We start from the raw sequence: 24,228 nt of genomic DNA on the forward strand, positions 1-24,228 counted from the left end.
TATCATCGGGACATTTGGTGGGAAAACGTACTAATTCTGATACCCCCTTAAATCATGTGCAAGCCGCGTATCGCATATGTTGACGAAAGTGCATGTGTCTTGGCTACCCGAGCCTCATTTGTTTACAAGGCGACGCCTGCAATCGTCTAGTTATGCAAAGGTGGAAATAACCGCGAGCCAAATGGGATGAGAGCTCAGATAAAAGCAACCAAGGGTGGGATGGGCAACGCGAAAACATCAAGAATAGCTGAATGCTCGTGGTACACACCAAAACCAAAATCGGACCAATGGTGGCAGGCATCAAACCTTCGAGGAAAACTTGCGTAAGCGTTGTAATCTTTGTCCGCCACGACCATGCAGTCTGCCGATTGAAGGGAGTCCGCTCTCGTCACTGAACTCAACACTGCCTAATCATTGGTAGACATGCCCGCGAGCGGTGGTATCTTAATTAGAACCTAAGCCACCATTGTGCGACACACCACCCTCTCCGGAGTAGGAGTGACCAGTGTGACCAACAAGCCACATTACATGTACGAGCATATCAGGCCTCAAACAGGCTGTTCCAAAAGGGGCTTGATTTGGTCAACACTGGTATGAGTGATGAAGTAAATGTCTGTTACAGAGAAAGTTTTTGTACTGTATCACTTCCATTCGATGGAAAGATAGCATAACAATATTAAGATAAAACCTGCAATCCATAGACATCTCACTTTAATAGCCTGGAAAAGATCTATTGATGTATATCTCTACTGTAGTAATTGCCTTCTACATCTCTAATAAGACGCCCATTCAACCCTGGCGTATAACTCGATACGTGCATACCGGCCTGAGTCCTCTAATCAATCCACAGTGTGCGTATGTACTAAAAAAAGCCCTTCAAAGCTTACTCGACATGCCAGCCTCGCCCCGGAACAGCACACGACTGTTGGGGTTCGAATCGAATACGACGTCGTTGAGCGGGTTCAGCTCGCTCGCCCGATGAAACATATCCTCGTAGACCTTGCCATCGTACCGTCCCAGACTCGAATCCAGCTGCCAATCCGGGAACTTCCACGCGTCGACGAGCCGGACGGCATGCGGCCGGATCTCCGCCAAGAGCTGCATGACGGCGCGGCGGGCCAGCGCGATCTGGCGCGCCGTGGTGGCGGCGGCGGCGAAGAACTCGTCGGCCTCGCGCTCGGCGAGCGTGTGCAGGGCGAACAGGCGGAAGAGGCGGTGCAGCACGGCGACGGCCTGGCGGTCGAGCGAGCCCTCGAGCGCCTGCGCCTGCTCCTTGTCGAAGAGGGCGTCGTGGAAGGACTTGACCACCATGTACTGCGCGTGCGCCGTGCTCAGCCGGTAGAAGTCGACGAGCAGCGAGTTCCACGACTGCTTCTCCACGTCGCGCTTCTGCAGGGCGTCGAAGGCCAGGTGCGCCACGCGCCACGCGTACGCGGCGACTAGGTCCGAGTCCGAGGCCAGGATGTCGTACGCGGCGCCCGTCGTGTCGCGGCGGTCCAGGTACGTCTTCAGGATCCGCGTCGTGTCGTTGTCGCCCGCCGTGCCCGCCACCACGGCCCGCGCCGACTTGAGCAGATACCGGCACACCTGCTGCGTCAGCATGTAGTTGTCGCCCTCCCAGGTCAGGGTGGGCAGGTAGTCGGCGTAGAAGGAGCCGATACCCGAGAAGGAGCTATAGCCGTGGCCTCCACACGCGCGGCGGCACGTCTCGAGGCCCTCGCCGGCGACGGTGCTGCCGTACGCCTTGAGCGCGCACGAGGTCGCGTGCAGGTCGGCCAGCAGGTCGGTGCCCGGCTGGAGCTCCTCGGGGCCCGGACGACGACGGGCGTCGCCGCCGGACGCGGCCGACGACATGCGCTTCTGGTTCTCCTGGTAGAGGCGCACCATGCCCTGCCCCGTGAAGTGCAGGGCGTAGGTGGCGGCCAGCAGCGGCAGCAGGCGGTACTGCACCATGGTGTAGTCGAGGACCTGGTTCTCGCCGACGGTGCCCTTGGCGGCGTCGAGGTCCTGGAACTGGCGGCGGACGGCGCAGTAGCGCGTCGCGATGGTGACGCCGCGCGCCAGCGTCGAGCCGGACTGCAGTACGATGTTGCTGCGCACCCACGTCAGGGTGCCGTAGATGAGCGACGGGTTCGCGGGCCGCTGGTACTTGCCCGAGTCCGGGTCGACGCGCGAGAAGCGCGCCAGCATGTTGACGTGCGGGATCTTGAGCTGGTTCAGCAGCAGGAACCCGTTGTCCATGGTGTTGAAGCCGAACTTGGGCCCGATGTCGCCCACGTGCACGTCGGGCAGCACCTCGTGCGTCTTGAGGTCCCGGATCTGCACCAGGAACGGGTGCGGGCCGTAGTGCTTGCCGTTGATGATGAGCTGCGCCATGACCACGGCGTAGTTGGCCGTCTTGCCCAGGGTGCCGATCCACCACTTGGAGGCTGTCAGGGTGGGCGAGTGCAGAATGAAGGTCTTGTCCGCCTGGTTCCATGTGGCAGTCGTTTCTAGACCTCGCACATTGGAGCCATGACCAAGCTCAGTCTAATTGGGTCACGAGTCAGCTTGAGATCCAAATTACCATAGAGCAGCAGCAGCAGAAGCACATACCTGGGCGTAACAACCAATGATTTCGTAGTTCTCGGCCTTCTTCAGAAACAGCTTTTGCTGCTCGGGCGTACCCTGTTCGCGCAATGTGATGAGGAACATAGTGTCATGGAGGCGATAAGGCGTGGCCTCGGTCAGCAAGTCATTGGCGCAGGCGTGGTCCTCCGAGGACCACTTGTGCTGGACGGCGAGCTGGGTCAGACGCTTCGCCTTGGCCAGCGACGCCTTGATGCGGGCCTCGCGGCTCTGGAAGTAGTTCTGCGACTTGTCGAACACCGGGTCGGCGGCGAGGACCTTCAGGACGCGCTCCCGCTGGTCTAGGACTTCTTTGGTGAACATGTACTCGGCCAGCTGGTCGACGTCGATGTTGCTGGCGGCGCGCTCCTTGGCTAGCAGCTCACCCCCGTGGGGAGACGCGGGGGCTAGCTTCTTGACCCATGGGGGATTGGGCGACATGGTTGACGACGACTTAATTGGATTGAACGATTGAAAGATTAATGGATTGGAACAACAGGTAACGCTCAATTGACAAGGTAGTATGGAGAAGTAACCGGAATGGTATGGTACACGAAGAGTAAATGCGACAATGAATAAACACAGAAGCCGAGTAAATGACGCCGCTATTTCGGCTCGAGACGAAGCAGCACAGCCGAGGCCTCTCAGGTAGCGCTGTTTTGGCCTGTCGATCTCGCCCCACCGAGACTGGCATTGCTAGACCGGCAACTTTCAGCTTCGGCGCGACTCATGATCGTGACGCCCCGTCATTTCCCTTGTCTCAAAGAATGGCGCTTATGAATCATCAACCACCCGATCCACTTGGCCCCCGCGCACTTCCCCCAGAAAAACAAACAGGTCGGTCTAGCCCGTCACATGCAAATGGGAAAGGCGCCGACCGACGGTCATTACTGCTCCTTCTTGCCCTCGACCGCGTCCGGGTGAGGCAGGAAGTCAAAGACGGGCGCGCTGCCGTTGAAGTCGGAAAAGACGCGGACCTTCATGCTCGTCGGCAGCAGCCCGTAGACCCATTTGACCGCGTACGCCCACCAGCTGTGCAGCGTCTCGAAGCGCGTGGCGTAGTAGGACGCATTGACGGCGTAGGCGGCGCGCGGCCGCTGCTGCCTCTCGTAGGCGCGCATGACCTGCGCCAGCTCCTCCGACGTCGGCTGGCGGGCCGCGTCGGCGGCGCGCTTCAGCAGGGGCACCAGCCCGTTCATCAGGTAGCAGACGCCGTCGACGGCCGCGTTGCCGCCGAGCCCCAGCGTCGCCGTCGTCTTGTGCACGGCGTCGCCCACCAGGGCCACGCGGCCGCTGGCGCTGCTCCACGGCAGCTTCACCACGCCCTCCTCGAGCGGCACCATGATGGTCGCCGTGCGGCTGCGGTACAGGTCCGCGAACGTCGACTCGGCGCAGCAGTGCACGGCGCCGCACTGCGCCATCACCTCCTCGATGTCCGCCTCCGAGTAGCTCCGCTTGCCGCCCGCCGGCAGCGGCGTCTTCTCGAGCGGCACGTACATGGCCCAGAAGATCTTGCCGGGGATGGACGCGCAGGCCAGGCCTCCGACGCCGGGGTGCAGGGTGTGGTTTGTCGAGCCCTCCTTCATCAGGAGCTTCTCCTTGCTACTCGATGTCAGTCAATCAAGCCATTGGTCATTGGTCTTCAAGGTAAAGTATCGACGTACTTATCCACGTCGTGGTTGAACGATGTTCCGATCAGAACTCGGAAAGTCGTCTCGAACTCTGTGATCGCGGCACTGTGTTAACGGCTGATCCCCCATGTTCTTCCAAGCAGTATCTGGATAAGACGAACGTTTGGTGGTATCGACCTCGGGGTGCAGCATGCCACGGATGGCGCTGTGGATGCCGTCGGCGCCGACGAGTATGCTGCCTTCGATGCGGTTGCCCTTGTCTGTGGTGACGGTCACGCCGTGCGGTCCCTCCTCGTAGCTGACGATGCCCTCGCGCGCGCGCAGCTTGGTCTGGTCGGAGACGCCGTCGCGGAGGGCCCGAAGATAGCGGCTGCGCTCGATCATGATCAAAGGCCGGTTTCCCCTGTAACACCATTCACGTCTCCCGTCAGTATGTTTTTTTTTTTTCATAATATACTTGCTACGCCACTATCCCTCTTATATCAATTTTATGTGGTATTCGCTCTCTTTCTGCTTGGGATTTTTCGAATTGACGTGTGGACATGCGAATTGACCTACTTCTCGCCGATAAGAGCGCCCTCGTTGGTACTGCTCACCAGACCTCCGTTGCCGTCAAAGTGCTCGCGGATATCGAAGGGGATGGCGGGCGGCAGGTAGCCCTGGGAGACGCCGAGCTGGTCGTGGACGATGGTGGTGCAGGGCAGGATCAGCAGAGCAAAGCCCATCTCGGGCGCGATGTCGCGCTTCTCCAGCAGCACATAGTCGACGCCGGCCTTTTCCAGGGCGTTGGCCAGGGTGAGACCCGCGACGCTGCCGCCGGCGATGATGACCTTGAAATCGGACGATGGCACGGACATGGTGATGTCGTTTGGTTTTACGGATTCGTGGGTATATCGATCGAGTTTCGTTTTTCTAGTTCATAATGCGACTGCAAGAGTGGACGGACATCTACGGGAAACAGTGGGCAGATGTTTGCTTTTGATCTTTTTTTCGTTCCCAATTTTTCCCAGCAACAGGCTCATGAAAGCCCCTGAGCAATGACCCCCCAATCCCAAGGGTCTGGATCACCCTGATTCCAATCTCAGCAAATCAGCCCATCGATCTGCATGAATTAACGGGTTTCATGGAGAGAGTTCGGTGTTGTGATTGCCCAAATGCGATGCTGGCGCGGAATTGATGCGCTTTGGTGTCGTCGCCCCTTCCAAAATCCAACCCACAGCGGGCCGTGCAGGGCTGGTAGGGGCAACGTCTCCGTTTCCAGGGACTTCGCTCGCTGAGCTATCGGCCCAATTGTCCAGCTAGCGCCGGTCGCAGCACCCCAAACCTGCGTGGTTTCCGTCGCAGCAGGCCCATAGTGGTTCGAGTGTGGAATGCGGAAATCGAGGAAGCCAGAGCCGCAGAATTAAACAGTTCGATAAGGACGTCGTGTATGTATTACGAGTTCGGACGGTCGCTCCCTTCAAGGGTCTGTCCTCGTGGCAACTGGGTTGTTCTCCTGGGAGGGATTTCCCAACAGGGCAATTCGGCAGTGGAGGCGGCGAATCACAGCGCAAGGGCCCGGAAATGGGGATTTTCGCCAGGCCCAGTGAAACGGTTAACCCCCACTGCCGGAATTGCTGCATTGTTCCTGGATCGTAGATTAAAAAAGGTTGCGAGGTGCATGAAGTGGAAGAAGTATGTCCCCTCAAATATGGACAGATTAGAATACACGGCAATACGTAGAAGCTTACAAAGCGTTCACTGTTCCCTCTATTACGAGCACCGGCACAAACTCCCAACAGCCCCCCACTAAGCGAACTCCCTGGTAAAAGTCACACTACTTCAGGTACTCCCGGCACCTCTAAACAGCACTAAACCCCGGCACTGGTGAGTCGGCATATGATCGAGTGGATGAATTTACACTCCTTCACACATGGCAATGGGGAATAATGTGATCAATCTATGGGTGCATGCCCATGACTGCATTTCCAGTGCGGTGACGTTTACGGTTCGTTTCATTCGTGATAGATTGGCCAACTCCTTTCTGCTCTGCCAAAACCAGCCAAAATCAACCGATGCCTTCCTACACCTCCCTGCCGCCGCCGGACTTCTCATTCCACATATCCTCACTGTACCTAAACAATCCTCCACGCCCGTACCTCTGGACACCATGCGCCGTGTCAATCGCCATCCAACCAGGGTCTCCGCTAGAGGGTGCGTGGCTGACCTTCTTGCTTCCAGCCCCATGATGAAAGCCCTTGGTATTACTTGGGAACCGGTGCAGGCCGCGCATGCGTTCATGAATTCTCGTAAGTATCTTCGTAGTCGTACCCGTGTTGATCGTCCTCCTCTCGTGACTTCTTTCCGTGGTAAACAACAACAATCTTCTTGACGTCTCATTCGCCTCATCTTGGTTTCGGCGACGACGATCGGATTCTCGACATTTCTATTCGCCACCGTAGTTCGCGTCCTTGTCCCTCTCTACCTCTTTACCTTCGAAATATCCATGGTCATCTCCTAGTCGGTGCATTGTCACCCGTAGCCGGTGCTCTCAACGGTTTGCGTGGGCGGCGAGCCTGGGCCCTGAAACGGCGTATGTTGCTGCCGGGGTATTGTCGCGCGGGGAGCGAACTACGTCTCGGTCGTCTACCGCCCCAAAGCATATCCAAAGTTGCTGACCGAATGATCCCATCTCACCCAACGACACGTGTATACGGTGCTGTTATCAGTTGAGGTTATGCAGACGACCTGCGTCCATGCGATCCCAAGAGAATGACACGTGGACGCGGGCCGGGAGCTAGTGCCTCAATTTCCGCGGAATTGCCGGGGTTCAGAGGGGGTCCTTCTCCGGGGAACGTGTGATACCTACCTACCTACCTACGTAGTTCAGATTGGTCCGGGACCGTTAGGGCAAAGAGGTGGTGGAGCTCCATGGGGAAGAGTGTTTGCCGATAGGGATGCAAGACTCCGGGGTGATGATGTGCACAGGGGGCTTGAGGGGAAGGCCGGGGTTTCCGTCCATTTGTTCATGTCCATCTATCAATCACCGCTGAGCGCAAAAAGGACCAAGTGAGTAGGAAGTGCCATTGATCGTCGGCCGAGATACGAATTCAATTACTGTGTGAAGACCGAAGAGCGCCAATTGTTTGTAGAAGGGCGTGTCATGAAGGGCGTGTCATGAAGGGCGAGATGTCATTGGTATGAAGGATTGAAGGCAGAAGGCGTCGGGAGTTGAGTTGCTCCCGATATTAATAGCCAATCGACCCCCGCTTTTGTCTGTCTGCGTGGTGGCACGACCTGAACGCTGAGCAGATGCAAGTCACGAGAGATCATGCGAGGGAACCAAACAACCAAACCACTACCCCGCGCCATTCGACTGTCGGTGAGCCTGCATTACCACGTCGTTTCTTGCCAACTATCTATCCATGTGATCCAAACTACAGTCGATCTGGTCGGAGGGATCCGGGAGAGGGGTAGGGGGATGCACCAAGGCGGAAGCTGTGTTTGTTTGTTGGGCGCAAACGCCGACTTGGCGGAGAAACGGGTGCGCCAGGGGTTCGCACCAATCCGGCATCACTCTGGCCTCGGTCGTCGGTCTTCGGTCTGCAGCACTTCTTAGCCCAAGTCATCGCTCTATGTATGTCGCGGCTAATCTCCAAACAGGTGATGAAAGTTGCCCATGATCAATTCCTATTCCTTGGCTACTGGTCGCAAGAGTTTCGACCCAGGTCAAACGTTCCTTGTCGGCCCGTTGGGTAACCATGCATTCGAGGTTAGGCTTCTGACATCCAAAGTTAAACGCCATTGATCCTCGTGAAACACATTTCGAATGGAGAGAGCTACTCAACACGGATGACCTATTCAGTTTATTCGTTCTCTCGCTCTGCACACCCATCGTCCCTTTTGCCTGCGATGCTTTGGTTCCCGCCGGAAAGGTTTTAGCCCTTTCTAATAGGTTCACGAAAAGACACGTCATTCTGGATTTCCACTGTAGTAAAAGCACAACGGCCAGACTGAGAGGTCTAGGTATCATGTCCGAGCAATGGTATGCCAGTTTAGGGTTTGTGGCTGCACAGTGCTGAAACATTGAAAGGCAAAGCCCCTAGTCGAGTTTCTCCCAAGCATAGGGAATTGGCAGATGAGCTGCTTGAATGGACATGGTTCACGTAGGCTCAGATAGAAGCAATTAGACACCAGTCGGAAATTATAGGCACATAATTCGTTTGGTATCTAATGTGTGTATCCCTCAAGTAACCGCCTAATCAAGCTGGTGTATTCTAAGCCGAAGGCCGCGGCGGCAGCAACGGCTTCCGCATAATCGCCTTCTCCTTGGCCGTGTTCCGCTCAATCTCGCGCTCCATCTCCTCGGCCTCAGCCTCGGGCGACTTCTCCCCCGCCTCGCCCTTCTTCTTCTTCTCCTCCTCGCGGCGGAACGACCGCATCTGCTGCTCGACCACCTCGGCGTCGACGCCCTCGACGCCGACCTTCTGCAGGATGGAGCCGATGAGGAAGCGGTATTGGGTGTGGCCGTCCACGAGGTCCGAGACGTCGACGTTCTCGACGCCCTCGACGTCGTGCACCGTCTGCAGGCCGGCCACGCCGTACTGCAGGCTGCTGGTGCGGTACAGGTAGCCGAGGAGGTAGTCTTTCGTCGAGTAGACGTTGACGATGCGGCCGGGGACCACGGAGCGGATGCGCCTCCAGGCAACTGTATCAGACGGAACAGGGGCGCCAATCAGGCAGACCGACTCCACCAAGCCAAAGGCTTTACGGTTGGCCAGCTCATTAAGGCATGCGTAGATAACCCTGGAACCCATGGAGTAGCCAATAAGGGTGACCGGTCTCTCGCCTTGGACTTTGTTGATCAAAGCGTCAGCGAGGACCGCACCAGCCTTGTCGCTTCGCGATTTGGCCACGCTGAAGGGGTTGTCGATGACCCTGGACGCTTTGGCAAGGCCGTAGGGCAGAGTGAGCGCAGAAGACAGAGCGGCGAAGATGGTGCGGCTGATGATTTCCTTCTTGGCCCAGCCCCAGGCGTAGCTGGCCACGTAGCCCGTCAGCGCATTGCCGAGGTTCAGCATCGCTTCCAGCTCGAACCTCAGGGCGAAGGACTCGGTACTGCTGGCGAGCAGCGCCTTCCAAGGGTCCACGACCTCGGATTCCAAGAGCAACCAGCCGGAAATACCGATGGCGACGCGCAGGTGCCGCGTCTCGCTCTTCTCGCGCTTGCTGGGGGGATGGACGGGCAGGAAGGCGAAGTCCTCAACCTGCTTCGCGTACTCGTCGATCATCTCGCCCGTCATCTTGCCGCCGTACGCGCCAAACAAGACGCCCACGAGCGGTGCCGACCCTGCTAATGCGCCCAGATAGCCAGCCGTCGCGGTGGCGCCGAGCCCCAAGCCTCCCATGACAGTGCCCACACCGGCCGCCAGCAGGGGGTGCCGCAAGACCTCCCGTCACGCCAATTAGCACGGCGCCAGCGGCGGCACCGAGACCGACCTTCCACTTGCGGGCTGTCGAGTTCTTGTCGACTCGTTCGTTCTTCTGCTCGTCGGCGCTCATGTGCTTCGCGGCCTCGAGTAGACCTTTGGCGACGGTCCCCTCATCCTCAGCTAGGACCCGCGGCGGGACGGCCAGGGCACTGGCGAGCCGCAGCATCAGGACGCGCGATTCGGCTTGGTATGTCTCGAGGCTCAGGAAGAGAAGCAGGAGGGAGTGAAGGACCAGGACACGGTGTGCGTCATCGAGATCACGTAAGGGCGTATGTTGAGGGGGGAACAGCTTCTGCAGGTCGATCAAGCCGCGGTCATCTTGCAAGGCGGCGGCGGCAGTTCCCGTCGTGCTCGCCATGGGCTGCTGTTGCTGGTCGTTATCGTTGCGACGGTGCGACTCCTCCTCCTTGGCTTTCTTCATAGCCGGGTCCTCATCGTCGGCCTTCTGGTTGACCACTTCACCCACACGCTCGAGGACATTCTCGCGCCACTGATCGAAGTGGGCTATGGAGGCCTTCTTCAATGCGACGATGTCATCCTTGGCAAATGCTTTGGTTAGCTGCTCCCTTCGCTTCTGTGCTTTCTGTTCGGCCTTCTGAGAACCCTCCTCGGGCTTGGCGGCTGTTTCCTCTGCGGGCTGCTGCTCGGCCGGCTCTTCAGCGGCCTTCTCGTCGCTAACGTTGAGCTCGTTCTCGGATTGACCCGAGATCTCCAATTTGGTGGGGTCCACATGGGTCACATCGCCCACCTCAAAAGGTGCTGGTGAGCTGCGCGCGCATGGCGTCCAGGGACTCGACGACGAGCAGCAGCAAGCTGGCCCTGTCCTCGTGCGTGGGGAGGATCGTGGTCAGCGACTTTTCCTCTGTGCCGCCCTTCTCGTCATGGTCGTCTTGTTTTTCACCGCGACCGCCGGCGAGCTTCTTGAGTCCCGATAACATCTCCATTATCGTGTTTGGCTCAAGTGGGTGCAAACGCAGTTATTCAGGAGATGTACTTGGGATGCCTGAAAGCACTGTTCGCAAGCTGTGTTCAATGTAATCAATCAGTGACGTTGGGGAAGCGAAGCTAGTAAGCGCAAGTGGAGATGATGTCATGTTTTTATCGATAAGACTTGTCCCTTTGTTTGGTGCATCCCCTATCCCCAGCTACCAATGGAATATGATCATTCATCAGTACATACACAACAGAGCGTGTAACAGGTGGCTCATAGATCGATCGGAGTCTGAGTCGTGTTTGGATGATCTGCGATGATTTGTCCATGCCATCCTTGCCCTGGCTGCCTGGCTGGTGCTGGCGCGAAAGCCATTCCTCGCGATGACGGGCCCGCCCTAGTTGCCGTCGCCAGCGCGCCAGGCAGCCAGGCAACACAGATATGTTACCCAAGGCCATCATGTCAGGATTCAATCAGCTGCCACACCTGAGGAAAAATATTAAACTGCTTACATTGTCGCCCCTGAAGAAACACCTAGATACTTTAAACCCGGCTAACCCCGACAATCATTGAGGGCCGTGCACGGAGGCAAACGTTTTAGCGGGCTCGGTAGCAAAACTGCCACGGGTAATGATGAATACAAGCACCCTATTCAATTTTCCAGCCCATCATCGCCATGGTCGCACAACAGCCCATGAGTGACGAACAGACAATTTGGAGTGAGGCTAGGTAAAGATCGGAGGAGGAACTGGATCATGCTCGCAGGCCATTCAGCATCCAAAGCACGATGGTTGCTGTTGAGCGACATCCATTTCAAGGTCCATGACCTGGACCGCATCATCAAGACATCGCAGTGGATCGCATCGCTGCCGCAACGTTACAACATCCAACGCGCCATAATATGCGGTGATCTCCTCACTGCACGCTCCACGCAGCCAACCCATGTGCTGTCGGCCTGTTACCGATTCCTCGGTCAACTGAGCGACCAGGTCCCCCACCTCAATGTCATTCTCGGCAATCATGACCTCGCATACCGGCGCGAGTACACGACGACCGCCCTGGATGCTCTAGACACCCACAGACTGTCGAAATACGTCACACTCCACTCCAGTGTATCGCAACAAGTATGGGACGGGAGGCGCGTGCTCGTCTTGCCCTTCCGCGAAGACCAAAGCGAGCTGACCGCTGCCGTCGCCGGCCTCCCTCCTCAGGATGCAGCTGACACGGTGGGCTTTGCCCATCTTGCCATACACAAGGCGATTCTGCAGCGCTATGTCGTCAACCAAGTGACGGGGGAGAGGACACCTTGTTTGGCATACAAGGGGTATACCGGCCCTGGAGGCTTCAGCCCCTTAGCCCGCACGTTTACAGGCCATTTCCACTCTCGCCAAACCATTGAACAGCCTCCCCAAGATCAGCTTCGGTCGGGCAACGAGGATCCTCTGCAAGGCAGCATTACCTACATCGGTGCTCCTCTTCAGATGACCTGGGCCGACCTCTACGACGACCAGCGGGGCGTTACGCTGCTCGACCCGGACACGCTGGAAACGGAGGTCCTTGTCAATCCTCACGCTGTTGGATTCGTCACAGCAGACCTGGAAAATGTGCTTCAGGATCGTGTCGAATCAGCCGCTGTTTCAGACAAGCATGTGATGCTTCTGGGCGAACGTACGCAGGTCCAGCACGTCGTTGCTCGTGACAAACTTCTTTCACTAGGAGCTCGCAGCGTGCGTAATTGGAATCCTATTCGAGCCTCAAAGCAATCAGAGGGCCCGACGGTCCATGGATTAGGAGCTACCGCGCTCCCTGGAGAGGCTCAGATCGAAGAGCCGTCCACGGAAAAGGAGCTACTACCTCTCAATGCACCCAGCGAGGACTCTCGATCACTTGATTTCCCTCAACTTCTGGAATCCTATTTTGCCAACGTCCCGCTCTCCAAAGCCCTGGAAGACCGTCGCATGGAGTTGATACATGTTGGTCGTTGTTTGGTCGGGAAGACCTCCAACCAGGAGAACGGCGATAAGCTCAGCTACACCGATATTTTGGATGTCGCGAAGACTGCCGGCGAATCCAGCGTCTCAGTACACCAAAAGGAGCCTGAAACGTCACACATATTCGTCGCAAAGCTGCGCTCTCTCTCTCTGACCAACTTCCTTGGCGTACGTGAAACACTAGCGATTGACTTCCACGAGCTACCACTGTCTCTCACCTTCATCACTGGACCCAATGGGGCTGGTAAGAGCACGCTCTTGGAAGCTATCGTGTGGTGCCAGTTTGGCCGCTGTATCCGGGCGGGCTTGGGAGTCAACGACGTCGTCAATGACGCAGTCGGCCGCGGATGTGAAGTCACTCTGACTTTCGAAAACGGCTACAGCATCACAAGATATCGAAAGCATAAAGAACACAGCCACCGGGTGGTCGTTTCTTTGCACGGCATTCCACAACCGCAGTTTGAGAAGGGAGACTCACGCGCTACACAGGAGGCTATCGAAGACCTCCTAGGTACTGACTACGACATGTATGTCAGGACAGTGTTTCTCGGATCGGAGAGTGCAGTTGGATTCCTAAGCTCGACGTCGGCCCAGCGACGCGATTTGATTGAATCCACGCTTGGACTCGGCGAGCTGGAATCTCAGAGGGAGCTGACAAGACAAATGATGCGTGAGATTGACTCTGAGCAGACAAAACTGCAAAGCAAACAGGAGGGACTGAAGCAGGTAATGGCCCACATCGAAGGCGCTCTCGCAACTCTGAAGGAAAACCACAGAGGAACGTTGCTTCAGGTAGCCAACATCACTCGGACCATCGAACAAGCACAAAGTACCCAACTCGAAGCAGAATCGCGAAGAGAACAGGAGCGAGAGCTATTTTCTGAGAATGTCACAGATCCAGAAGAAGGTCCTTACCTTGCAGGAAAAGTAGATGATGTTGAGGAACACATCAACTCTGTACGCCGCTACTTGCAATCCATGAAGACGACAATTCGAGAAACCGAAATTGCTGCTATATTCCGTCGGGAAAGACTGGTTAACGGCCAAGCTCGGCAAGAAGCAGAGTATCGATTGTCCAAGGCAACATCTGAACTTGATAACCATAGACTCCTCAAGCCTGAAGCTGGCTGGTGGAGAAACTTGGTTCGTCAGTACCGCAATGCCTTGGGGCGTGCTCGAAAGGGTTTAGAAAACTCTTTGGAAAGCCACTATCTCACAACATGGACTCGATTTGTCGCACACGTTGTCCGGTACCTCTCAAAGTGGGCGGTGGTACTGGAAAACGGGCTTGGGAAATTGGAGAGCCGCGCGATGAATAATGGCGTGGCAATACAGTGGCATACGAAAAACCGACAACTGCAAGCCGAAGTATCTGGCGCAAAATACCGCTACGATATAGCAACGATCAAGTGGAGGAAAGCGGCCAAGACGGTTGCGAACCGATTTGATATCCCAAAGCGGCTTGTTCACCGTGCCGATCGAATCACCGCGGATCAGATTCAGCTTAACCGCGAGCAGTATGCTTCTTCTGTCAACCGTCTCAATGACCTGATGACCGAGAAGTCAGGATGGGTCAACAAGCAAACCAAGCACCAGCGGCAGCAGGAGGAAGACACCCGACGGAAACAAGAATGGGAGGCGTCTCAAGCGAGGTCCGACGCTGCCTTCAAAGAAAGGCTGCAAGACCTGCAGCGAAGCCGGGAGAGCAAACAAGAGCTGGCCGCGGGTGACAGCCAGCGAATTGCGACCGAGGAGGCTACGCACAGCAACCTTGCTGCCCAGTATGCGGCACTCAGCGTCGACGCCGACGAGCGGGCCCGCGCGCGCGAGCTCTTCGCGTTCTGGGACACGGCCTTCTCGAAGAGGCAAACCAAAGACGCTGCGACGGGCGCGACGACCTTCCGCGCCTACGTGCTCGAGCAGAGCCTCGGCGAGGTCAACACGGTGGCGACCGAGATCCTGGCGAGCCTGTACCAGGACACGCGGCACGCGCGCGACACGGCGGAGGGCATGCTGAAGCATCTCTTCGCGGCCACCACCAACGACGACGAAGGCGACGAGAGCACCGCCTCTTCTTCCCTCTCCCCTCGGATGAAGACGCAAAGAAGGGAAAGAAGAAGAAGAGCAGCAGCAGCAGCTCTACGTCGTCATCCTCCTCTCCGCGCCTCCTCGACAGCACCTCCCTCGGCGTCACCTCGAGCCTCGCCTACGCCAAGCGCAGCGGCGGCGAGCGCAAGCGCATCGACCTGGCGCTGTTCTTCGCGCTGGTGCTCGTGGGCCAGGGCCGCGGCGCGCACCGCGCGCGCTACCTGCTGGTCGACGAGGTCTTCGACAGCCTCGACCCGGCGGGCCAGGACGCCGTCGCGCGCTGGTGCCGCTACCTGCTCGCCCGCGTCGACTTCGTCGCCGTCGTCACGCACAGCGAGCTGCTGCTGCGGCGCGCTGCTGCCGCCGAGGGGGCGAGGGGGGAGGCGGGGTCGCGGTTTGGCGGGCGCATTCGGGGGAGGGGGGACGGTTTTGGATATGGGGGGATGTAAGTGGTACATGTGGGCAACAGGTTGTCGAGTCTGTGTTGTTGGCGCCTGGAGAGTTGCTGTGCCCTTAGCAATGCCCTTTGGTTAGGCAGATCTCTCCAATCAGTCGAGGTGGGCTTCCATCCTCTTAGAAAATATCATTACATCCTTCATCCTTTCAAGAGGACGTATGATATATACGAGATACGACAATGGCAGCCTGCTCTAATGAGCCGTAATGATATGACTTGTTTAGGAGTGGAAAGAAATCTCAGCCACGCATATCAGTTCATGATGGCCTTCATTTTGACCCTTGCTCACAAAGAATCCTACTAAGAGATAGCTGAGCTTCGTTCGAACCGTATATTCCAAAGGGTGTCACACTGCTGAAAACTTGACATATGTTGCGGCAACCCCGGTGGCGGCGCCGGCCAATTTGGGCTATGCATGTGCTGTCCCGACAGGGGCGGCCAACACATATCTTGTTCAAGCGACATGTCAAAGTCAGGGCGGGGGACTAACATGGTACGGCCATTCGGAATACTCTGAGTGGTGATATGGGCTGATTGGCCGCTGACTGGCTGGCTCTACGATGGCGACCATAGCTGCACGCATCGTCAAAGAAAAGGGGGCCGTAAGTTATCCCTGTATATCGTATAGCGGCTATCGCAAGTTCATGATGGCTGGCCTTTCATCCTCATATGCATGGCGGCAAAGTTCCGCTAGGCCCCTAAAGCTGCTCTGCAACGGATTGGATGATTTAGGCAGCAAGAGACGCTCAGTAGAACCTAGGCAACCGGATATTGAATGTTATAGGGATTTGCCCTGAAGGCTTACTGGCCACGATGCGGTTGATTAATGATCAAGTCTAGCAATCTGTTAGATCAAGGCATATTTTTCTCAGCAGCACGCCCAATAGACCAGAATCGGACCTTTGCTAGCCAATTGATTGGTGGTTGGATACGATATGGGATCGTAGTACAAGACAGTGAGGCGTAGCAGCCCCACCGACTGGGGCTTGAAAGAAGCATTCTGCGTGTATACGACAGGTGCGTTGACGGCTTATTCGAAATTGATTGGACGACTAACGAAGCTGCATAAAATCACCGTGCGATGTGAAGTCTAAACTATACTCACAGCTTACTACATTGTGTGTCGGGAAATGAATCGAACCCCATCCATAGGACTCAGCTTCGAGATCTCACCTCATCTGGATCCAGGGCTGGGCTGAGACGCATTCGCCATGACTGCCTTTTGACTATTTCACGATGTGAGACGACTATACTGGAGCCAAGAACAGGTACAAACGACATTACACGGAAAATGGCTCTGCTTGACAAAGCTCTGCAAGGAGCAGGCTTTCGAGCTGAGCTTCGCTGCGCCCATCCCATCTGTGGGCAAACTTCAGCTCGCTGGAGTCGTCAGTATCAAACACAGTCGAAGTAGACCGACTCAGAGAAATATAAGAGCCCGCCGCCTCGCCTCTGGTTTCTATCTTCTTTCTCGTTCTCATCACCAGCATCAACAACTCACTGCCCCTTCAACAGTCACCACGACAAACACCAGACCAAGCATCCAATCTTTCACATCCCAATCCTATCCACATTATTAAAAATGGTTGCTCTCAAGAACGCCTTCATTCAGGGCCTGTTGGCCGTCACAGTTGCCGCTATCCCACTGGCACCCGAGGAATCGTCTCTTGATGTTCGCAGCCAGGAGACCTACCCCGATTTCACTTCATCTGCTCTTGTGGCCCGCAAGAACCCGGACAAGTGCGAAATCCACATCCACGTTGATAGTAAGTTGAAGACAATTGCCAGTTTCACTACTCATCGGTATTGAAGAGGAGGAACAAGAACAAGAAGAAGAAGAAAAAGGAGAGCCAAGACGATATTGATCCTTGTGCTAACATTCCGGATCAGGTTCTAACGGGCTGTGCGGAAGCCACTGCACCGAGAAGTACACGATCGACATCTGGGACAAGCCCGGCACCCAAATCTGCAAGAAATGGGGCGGCCACGAGACGGGCACCTGGTATGCGACCAACCCCGGAAACAAGCTCGAGCTGCCCACGACCAAGGGAAAGACGTTCTGGGTCGACGGAAGGATCCCCGGGGGGGACCATCCACGACAGCTGGCGCAACTCCTTCACCCTCTCGTACGACACCCAGAAGTGGAACTCGGGCAGCTGCGCCAACTACAAGTTCAAGTCGGCGCGGGCCAGCAACGGATTCCGCCATGAGTTCGACCTGTGGTGTGAATTTGATTGTTAAGGAACGACAATCGATCGCATATTTATCGGGGTTTGCCATGGAGGGCGAGGGGCTTGCGGAGGTTGCACGGATGGTTGGCTGGGTCGATGTTGTTGGGTGATTCACGTCGTGGGTTTCTGTTCTCCTTGTTTCTAAATACTGGTGCAAGTTTCCTCCGGGTTTCTTGTAACTTGTATTACTTCTTGTCACTCGTTTTTTCCTCGTTCGAAGCCCTTGCGCTTTAAGCCGGTCATTACCGTAGAAATAGTATACGAATTCAAGTTATATATTACTTTGCTATCTACAACATTTGTCGCATGGGGGGTGACAAGTGTATATACCCCTGTCACTAGAATGGAGAGTAGTTCCGTTTCTTGGCGACGGTGCTACGCCTCTACCAGTATGCATATAGCGTAGCACGCTCTCTTTATTGTATTACTTCTCTAGGCCAGCGCCTTATACTTCTTCATTTGTTGACCTATTTGTGCTTCTATGCTGTGATGCGACAGCTTTTTTGGTTATGTCGTGCATGCATCGTTTTTCTTTTTGTCAGGGTCGCCAACGACGTGCTTTCGTGGCATAGCGTGGGGGACAATCTCAAGCTCACAGATCTGCCGGATTGTGGGAATCACGCCAACAAATGCGACCCCTGAGTTATCCGAGCTATCCCTATTCTAGCCTGGGCCAAGTAATGACTAACTTGTAAGATGTAGCATTTGGTTCTATAGTTTTGGGGTATATGCGGGGTAAGTCTCAGCCGACGATCGATTCCTTCCATCCTTCCATCCAAGATCCGGATCCCTGTTCATACATGCGCCAAGTAACCCGGATCCCACTCCCGACGACACATGCTTCTTGGCCCTCCAAGAGAACGACGGCAAAGCGGGTTGTTCTTCATGGCAAAACGCAACACTACACGTTGAGTTCCACGCTTGACAAGTGAGCCTTGATATACACCGCCTTCCTGGATACCAGGTGTGTCGTCCCATCGAGTCAGTCGCCTGCCACCCCATCCTACCTTTGTCGTGTAACTGGACGCCAGCGACGGCCGCCATTGCCCGGACCAATCCGCAGTGCATGCAGAAACTCAAAAAGCCCAAGATTGCCAATCTAGACCTCCCAAAACGGTCGGATTCTCAACTCGGCATATGCACTTAAATTAATGACAGCCCACATTCGGATGAGGTGACATATTGGCCCAGCTTTCGTCATCGATATTCCCCCACAGTGTTATCTTTATCACAAAAGCGACCCCTCAAACTCATAATTCTCTCCCATTTCAAGATCGCTCTCTGAGACCTAATATTTTGCTGCTCTAGACGTTTGTTGAGAAGAGTAATTAGATGGCAAATTCATTTCGTAGACTCGGAGATAAGATAGGGGCTTCTGGGGAAAGACTGAGACGCGCCGTCTCCTCCAACAGTCGCAATGCGCTCCTAGTCAGACCCCATGGCGATAGGGCTCTCGCAGTGCTCGGGGACGGGACGCGGGTGACTTTGACGGAAGAAGACGTGAGTTCACTCCCGGAAATGATATGACGAACAACCAATTGATGGTTGCTGACACACTTAATCTGCCACCCAAACTAGAACAAGCGCATTCGACGGCAGACAGATAAGGTCATCCTCGTCATTTTGACTTGGGTCTACTTCCTGCAGATCCTCGACAAGTCAGTGCTGGGCTACGCCGCCACCTTCGGCCTGCGGGAGTCGACGCACCTCGTCGGCGACCAGTACTCGCTGGTGAGCTCGATCCTGCCCATCGCGCAGCTGGTGTCGCAGCCCTTCATGTCGTTCCTGATCGTGCGGGTGCCGCACCGCGTGCTGATGCCGACCCTGATCCTGGGCTGGGGCGTCGCGCAGACGACCATGTCGGCGTGCCGCAACTTCGGCGACCTGCTGGCCACGCGCTTCTTCCTCGGCCTGTTCGAGGCCGGCTGCCTGCCGCTGTTCGGCGTCATCACGTCGCAGTGGTACCGCCGCGCCGAGCAGCCGCTGCGCGTCGCCACCTGGTACGGCACCAACGGCCTGTCGACCATGGCGGCCTCGGCGCTGTCGTACGGGCTGGGCCACATCGTGTCGGACCGGCTGGCGTCGTGGCAGATCATCTTCCTGTTCGTGGGGCTGCTGACGGTGTGCACGGCGCCCTTCGTCGCCTGGAAGCTGGACGCCGACATCCCGTCGGCCCGCTTCTTGTCCGAAGAGGACAAGCCCAAGGCCATCGAGCGCCTGCGCGCCAACCAGACGGGCACCGGCTCGGGCGAGTTCCGCTGGTCTCAGGTCGGCGAGATGATGCTCGAGCCCAAGACGTACCTCTGGTTTGCCATGTCACTGTTGCTTAACGCTGCGGCCAGCGTCACCAACACATTCGGCCCCATCATCCTTAACGGGCTCGGCTTCGACAAGTACCGCACTTCGCTCCTCAACATCCCGTTCGGTGCCATCCAGTGGATTGTCATCATGGTCTCCTGCATCGCTGCGCAGCGGTTCCGCATTAAGTCCGTCGTCCTAGTGCTGCTGACCCTCCTGCCGATCGCGGGCACCGTGATGCTGTACGTGCTTCCCCGCGACGACCCGTCGCAGCAGACACCCCTCCTCGTGGGCTACTATCTGTTGGCCATCATGTACGGCATCAACCCCATAATCGTGACTTGGATCGTCGGCAACACGGCCGGCACCACCAAGAAGTCGACTGTCATGGCCGTCTACAACGCCGGCTCGTCCGCAGGCCAGGTGATCGGCCCGCTCCTCTTCAACGCGCGCGACGCGCCCGCTTACCTCCCCGGCCTGCGGGGCGTTCTGGGCATTTTCGTCGCCCTTGCCGGCTGTGCCTTGCTACAGCTGGCCAACCTTGTCTTCCTCAACCGCCGCCAGGCGGCGCGGCGCGTGCGCAACGGCAAGCCTGCCCACATCAAGGACACGAGCATGGAGGACCGGTACGAGGCGGTCGGCGACACTACGAGCGCTGTGGAGCCCGCCGCCGCTGTTGGTGGTGATGCTGACGGCAAGCCTGCACAGTTGGGGGAGGGTGTTGAGGTTGGGGCAGCCCACACGCGTATTGGCGATAATGCGTTCTTGGACTTAACGGACAGGCAGAACGATGAGTTTGTGAGTATTTATGACTTCCTCCAAAAAGATGCGGCTGACCAGTTAATGTCGGATCTAGGTTTATATCTACTGAAGGGCATTGGGGATATTTTCATGTACGAAGATTTGTTACCTGGCAAATTGTTACACAAGCATTCGATTCGTAGCAGTGCCCCAAAGAGTATCACCACGATCACCACCATTAACAGCCGACTTTGTTTTCATCATCAGTATCTCAACTTGTGTTTGGACTTGGTAGTATCATATGTCCGTTGATTGTGCTAGAAAGCCTCAGCCAGCCCTCGCTGCTAATTCTTCTTTCAACAACACAACTACCCCATGATGCGTGTTTATCCTAGCGATCTTCAATGCCCCATCGAATCCACTCTTTCCAGGGACTGCGCTTCGTCCACCAATGTTGAGTAAGAACTTCACCATATCTAATCTGCCCGCTGCTGTCGCAACATCTAGTGGGGTAAAATTCGATTGCCGCCATGTGTGAACTGTGCTTAACGGATAATCGGGTAGGAATTCTCTGAAAGGATAGAATCCTAGGCTGTCTTTATCCAGGGTGATAGGGGCCCAGGTTGCATTGACATCCACATACTCCAGAAGAAGAGTAGCTAGATTCAGGTTCCCTTCATTCGCCACATGATGCAATGCTGTGAACCCAGTGTTGGAGTCGAATGTCGTATCCCCGCCATGTTGAAGTAAGTACCGAATGAACCACAGCGGGTAGCCCCGAGGCACTGCGTCCTGAAACGCTGTGCCCCAGCATCCTGCCACCGTACCATTAACGTTCACTCCATAATCTACCAGAGTGCAAGCCCATCGCATACTGTATGTTTTGATGGTGTCTCTTAATATCAGGATTTGGTCCTCCTCGCATAGCTTCTCGAAGCCTTTTCCATCACCCCAGACATCGACGATGGTTTCTTCCTGTGCCTCAGCAGCAATCAGGTCAGACATAAGAAAGAATCGTTCGCGAGCCCTAACACGGTCTGTTGGATCTGGAACTACTGCACCGAGACCTTGCAGGGCATTGAATAAGGGCAAGCACGACTTTTCGTCATGAACGGATTGCCAATGTAGACAATGTCTCCACAGTTCCAAGGTTGACCTGGCTGACAGTTCCCGGATCCCATTCATCGATAATCCGAGTACCCTAGGCCAAATGGGGTCTGCCTCCTTGTTTGCTGGCATGCGATCCAGCAGCATCAAAACCAACTCGGTCCGATCCCTGTTTGGAGTTCGAAGAGCCGCATGCAAAATCGACCTGTGATCCAACTCGCAAGGCCGCCAGTGCATGTGAACACCCTCCTCGTCCAATAGCCAACGGAAATTGCTGATGCCGCAATTCATCCGAATGGCTGCGTGAAATAAGTCCGTCTCTCCGTCGATACTGCCCCAACTAGCACCCTGCCAAAATTCACAGGCATTGAGAATGGTCGTATCCCAGAGCACGCCGTGTTTCTGTAATGTCTTGATGAGACACCCATCGACAAACTTATAGGGGAATGAAATATAACGATGTTTGTGTTCCAGAATGCCCACTGCCTTGAGCATGGTTGTTGGTCCGTATCGCTTGAAGCAAAGACCAAGGCCCGAGAGCAATCCGAGTAGGCTTTCACAGCTGACCGCTCCTTCTGATCTTTCCCACGCAGGACGTATGAGAGCATCCGACACGTCTTGACGATCCAAACATGCGCCATGTTTCACAAGTAATCTGATCATGTCAACATCTGCTGCCATGACCGCTTCGATGATAGGCCTGCGAAGATGAGTATCGTAAAATCCCGTGGATGGTTTCTTCGCCCGCCTCTCGGCCTTTGGAACTTCAACATCAACCCCATGCTGGAGCAGCACCTCCACTATGTTCAATAGTCCATACCTGCTAGACTTTGACAACGCGTATTGAAGAGCCACTTCCGTGATAGGGCATATCATGCCCTGTTTGCCTCGTAAGTATCCACACAGACTCTCTCGGCCTTTGTTGGCAGATGCACAAATGCCAGCAACGGAGACGAATTCTTTGAGGGGACCACTGCTCAACCCGACAAATTCGGCCAGATTATCAAGCCGAGTCAGCCACGCGTTATCCAGAGAACGACCTCGTGGTTTCGGAAAGTGGAATATCAAGTGGTTCTCATCGTCTCGCGGTCCACAATCAAAGCTCACGCCGGCCTCCACCAGCATCTTGATACCTTCTAGCTCCGAACTAGAACCCTCCAATTCCCACGCCCAAGAGTAGTAATGCACTTTCTTTGGTAGAAAAACTCTCGAGTCAATCAAATCTTTTGTCAAAACTGGATCGCGAATCGTCTTAAAAAAATTGAGTGGCTGCAGTAATACTTCGGATGCGAATTCTTGCCGCTGATGACCAAACATTTTCCGAGCTTGCAGAAGGCGTTTGAATACCGCCCATGCCCGGGCGGGACTCATCTCCCCCAAAATCCTATAGCATAATGTAGAATAGTCTTGGATGAATTTATCGTCGGTGGCTATTAGTCCTGCCTCGAACCAGATCTCAGCCATCGTATCGTATGAAATGGAAGGGTATGGAGTTCCTGCCATCGGAACCAGGTTAGGCCATGCGGCGATGGTAGTTGGTGTATTTTGAGAAAAGAAGCGCCCAAGTAACTGTATGTCAACCACCTTTTCAATCCATTGATAAAAGGACTTGGCTTGATCCCAGTAGTAGTTTCTGTTAGAGAGCATGAAGCTGGCGTGTGCTAACACGGCGACGGACGTGTTCCACCCAAAAGTCGTGGGAGACCCTGTCATCTGATGAAGATATGCCAACGATTGCAGCATATCCTTATCATTCTCATCGAGAAAACTCACTGCAATCACAATGTCAGCAAAATTCGACCAACGTTTGAGAAGATTGGGTTTCCTGACCGAGTGCCAATAGCTTAGCGATGAATCCGTTGATCGGCAAGTTGATCCGCGCCTGTAGGAACCGCCCTTCAAGCAAGTAGCCCACCTCGGATTGAAGATATGACGGGACGTTGTCAGGGTGTAGTCTGGTTTCCAACATGGAACTAGTCCCGAGATTTGTATTGAAATCTTGCGTGATGTCTGCCGCTTGGTGAACGGCAGAAGGTGATCTCCCGCGACGAGCGATATCTCTCATCGGAGAAATGGTAGCAGCATGCTCAGATGGCTGTGCATATGGAACCGCTACGGGCGCTGGTGGTGGGGTACTGATGATGATACTGGCCGGCAAGGGAGGAGTAGGAACTTTGTGTCATACTGTTAGTGACTTTCGGGGTGGATGTTGTTGTCTTGTTTCGAAAAGCGCTCGTTCTGCTTACCGCGTATTGGATGGCTCGTCTTGAGGCGATATCGATCGACTTCCTTGGCCACTCGCTTGTGGTCCAGGCGATCACCGCGGAAGATCACATCGCTTTCTTTCCCTTGTCGCTTCTCGAGATGGGCCGCAACGGCCTCCCAGTCTGAGCGTTTGAGGTTTTTGCGAAATCCGAGATGATCTCGTAATGTGGTCTCATAAGTACTCACGCTGACGAAGGTGTTAGCCGATCTTCTGTTATGGGTATGTCATCAGCATGAACGTACGTGAAAGTGGTAGGAAACCCGTAGTCCGACTCCATCACTTTCTTGACGTCCTTCAGGTTCATCTTCTTCGTCAAGTAAAGCTCTCTCAGGACGTTCTTGTGATCATCCCAGAGGGAGAAAACCTTGGGCTGGTTCGCGTAGATGATCGCCGACGACATGTTGGTGTG

At 55.5% G+C, this 24,228-nt stretch overlaps 7 protein-coding genes across 7 annotated transcripts; 3 read left to right on the plus strand and 4 right to left on the minus strand.

Annotated features, from left to right (window-relative positions):
• Positions 1-876: 876 nt before the first annotated feature.
• Positions 877-3,048, minus strand: PG998_014846 (acyl-CoA oxidase; the record flags this gene model as incomplete). The annotated part of the gene is made up of 2 exons (XM_066881662.1): positions 877-2,529; positions 2,596-3,048. 2 exons carry the CDS (start codon positions 3,046-3,048, stop codon positions 877-879), a joined length of 2,106 nt encoding a protein of 701 aa, XP_066723207.1.
• A 446-nt stretch (positions 3,049-3,494) lies between these two features.
• Positions 3,495-5,095, minus strand: PG998_014847 (uncharacterized protein; the record flags this gene model as incomplete). The annotated part of the gene is made up of 4 exons (XM_066881663.1): positions 3,495-4,209; positions 4,272-4,329; positions 4,400-4,641; positions 4,797-5,095. 4 exons carry the CDS (start codon positions 5,093-5,095, stop codon positions 3,495-3,497), a joined length of 1,314 nt encoding a protein of 437 aa, XP_066723208.1.
• Positions 5,096-8,494: 3,399 nt separating this feature from the next.
• PG998_014848 (uncharacterized protein) lies at positions 8,495-10,653 on the minus strand (the record flags this gene model as incomplete). The annotated part of the gene is made up of 3 exons (XM_066881664.1): positions 8,495-9,667; positions 9,690-10,476; positions 10,502-10,653. 3 exons carry the CDS (start codon positions 10,651-10,653, stop codon positions 8,495-8,497), a joined length of 2,112 nt encoding a protein of 703 aa, XP_066723209.1.
• A 663-nt stretch (positions 10,654-11,316) lies between these two features.
• Positions 11,317-15,168, plus strand: PG998_014849 (uncharacterized protein; the record flags this gene model as incomplete). Its single annotated transcript, XM_066881665.1, has 3 exons — positions 11,317-11,359; positions 11,406-14,357; positions 14,414-15,168. 3 exons carry the CDS (start codon positions 11,317-11,319, stop codon positions 15,166-15,168), a joined length of 3,750 nt encoding a protein of 1,249 aa, XP_066723210.1.
• A 1,590-nt stretch (positions 15,169-16,758) lies between these two features.
• PG998_014850 (uncharacterized protein) lies at positions 16,759-17,386 on the plus strand (the record flags this gene model as incomplete). Its single annotated transcript, XM_066881666.1, has 2 exons — positions 16,759-16,942; positions 17,067-17,386. The coding sequence occupies 2 exons, from the start codon at positions 16,759-16,761 to the stop codon at positions 17,384-17,386; spliced, it is 504 nt and encodes a 167-aa protein (XP_066723211.1).
• A 1,353-nt stretch (positions 17,387-18,739) lies between these two features.
• On the plus strand, positions 18,740-20,576 carry PG998_014851 (uncharacterized protein; the record flags this gene model as incomplete). Its single annotated transcript, XM_066881667.1, has 3 exons — positions 18,740-18,907; positions 18,986-20,503; positions 20,562-20,576. The coding sequence occupies 3 exons, from the start codon at positions 18,740-18,742 to the stop codon at positions 20,574-20,576; spliced, it is 1,701 nt and encodes a 566-aa protein (XP_066723212.1).
• Positions 20,577-20,773: 197 nt separating this feature from the next.
• PG998_014852 (uncharacterized protein) lies at positions 20,774-24,219 on the minus strand (the record flags this gene model as incomplete). Its single annotated transcript, XM_066881668.1, has 4 exons — positions 20,774-23,325; positions 23,384-23,725; positions 23,800-24,005; positions 24,062-24,219. 4 exons carry the CDS (start codon positions 24,217-24,219, stop codon positions 20,774-20,776), a joined length of 3,258 nt encoding a protein of 1,085 aa, XP_066723213.1.
• Positions 24,220-24,228: the final 9 nt, after the last annotated feature.

The sequence above is a fragment of the Apiospora kogelbergensis genome (genome assembly GCF_038363985.1).
Source record: "Apiospora kogelbergensis strain CBS 113332 chromosome Unknown utg000016l_segment0_segment0, whole genome shotgun sequence".
Taxonomy (NCBI): domain Eukaryota; kingdom Fungi; phylum Ascomycota; class Sordariomycetes; order Amphisphaeriales; family Apiosporaceae; genus Apiospora; species Apiospora kogelbergensis.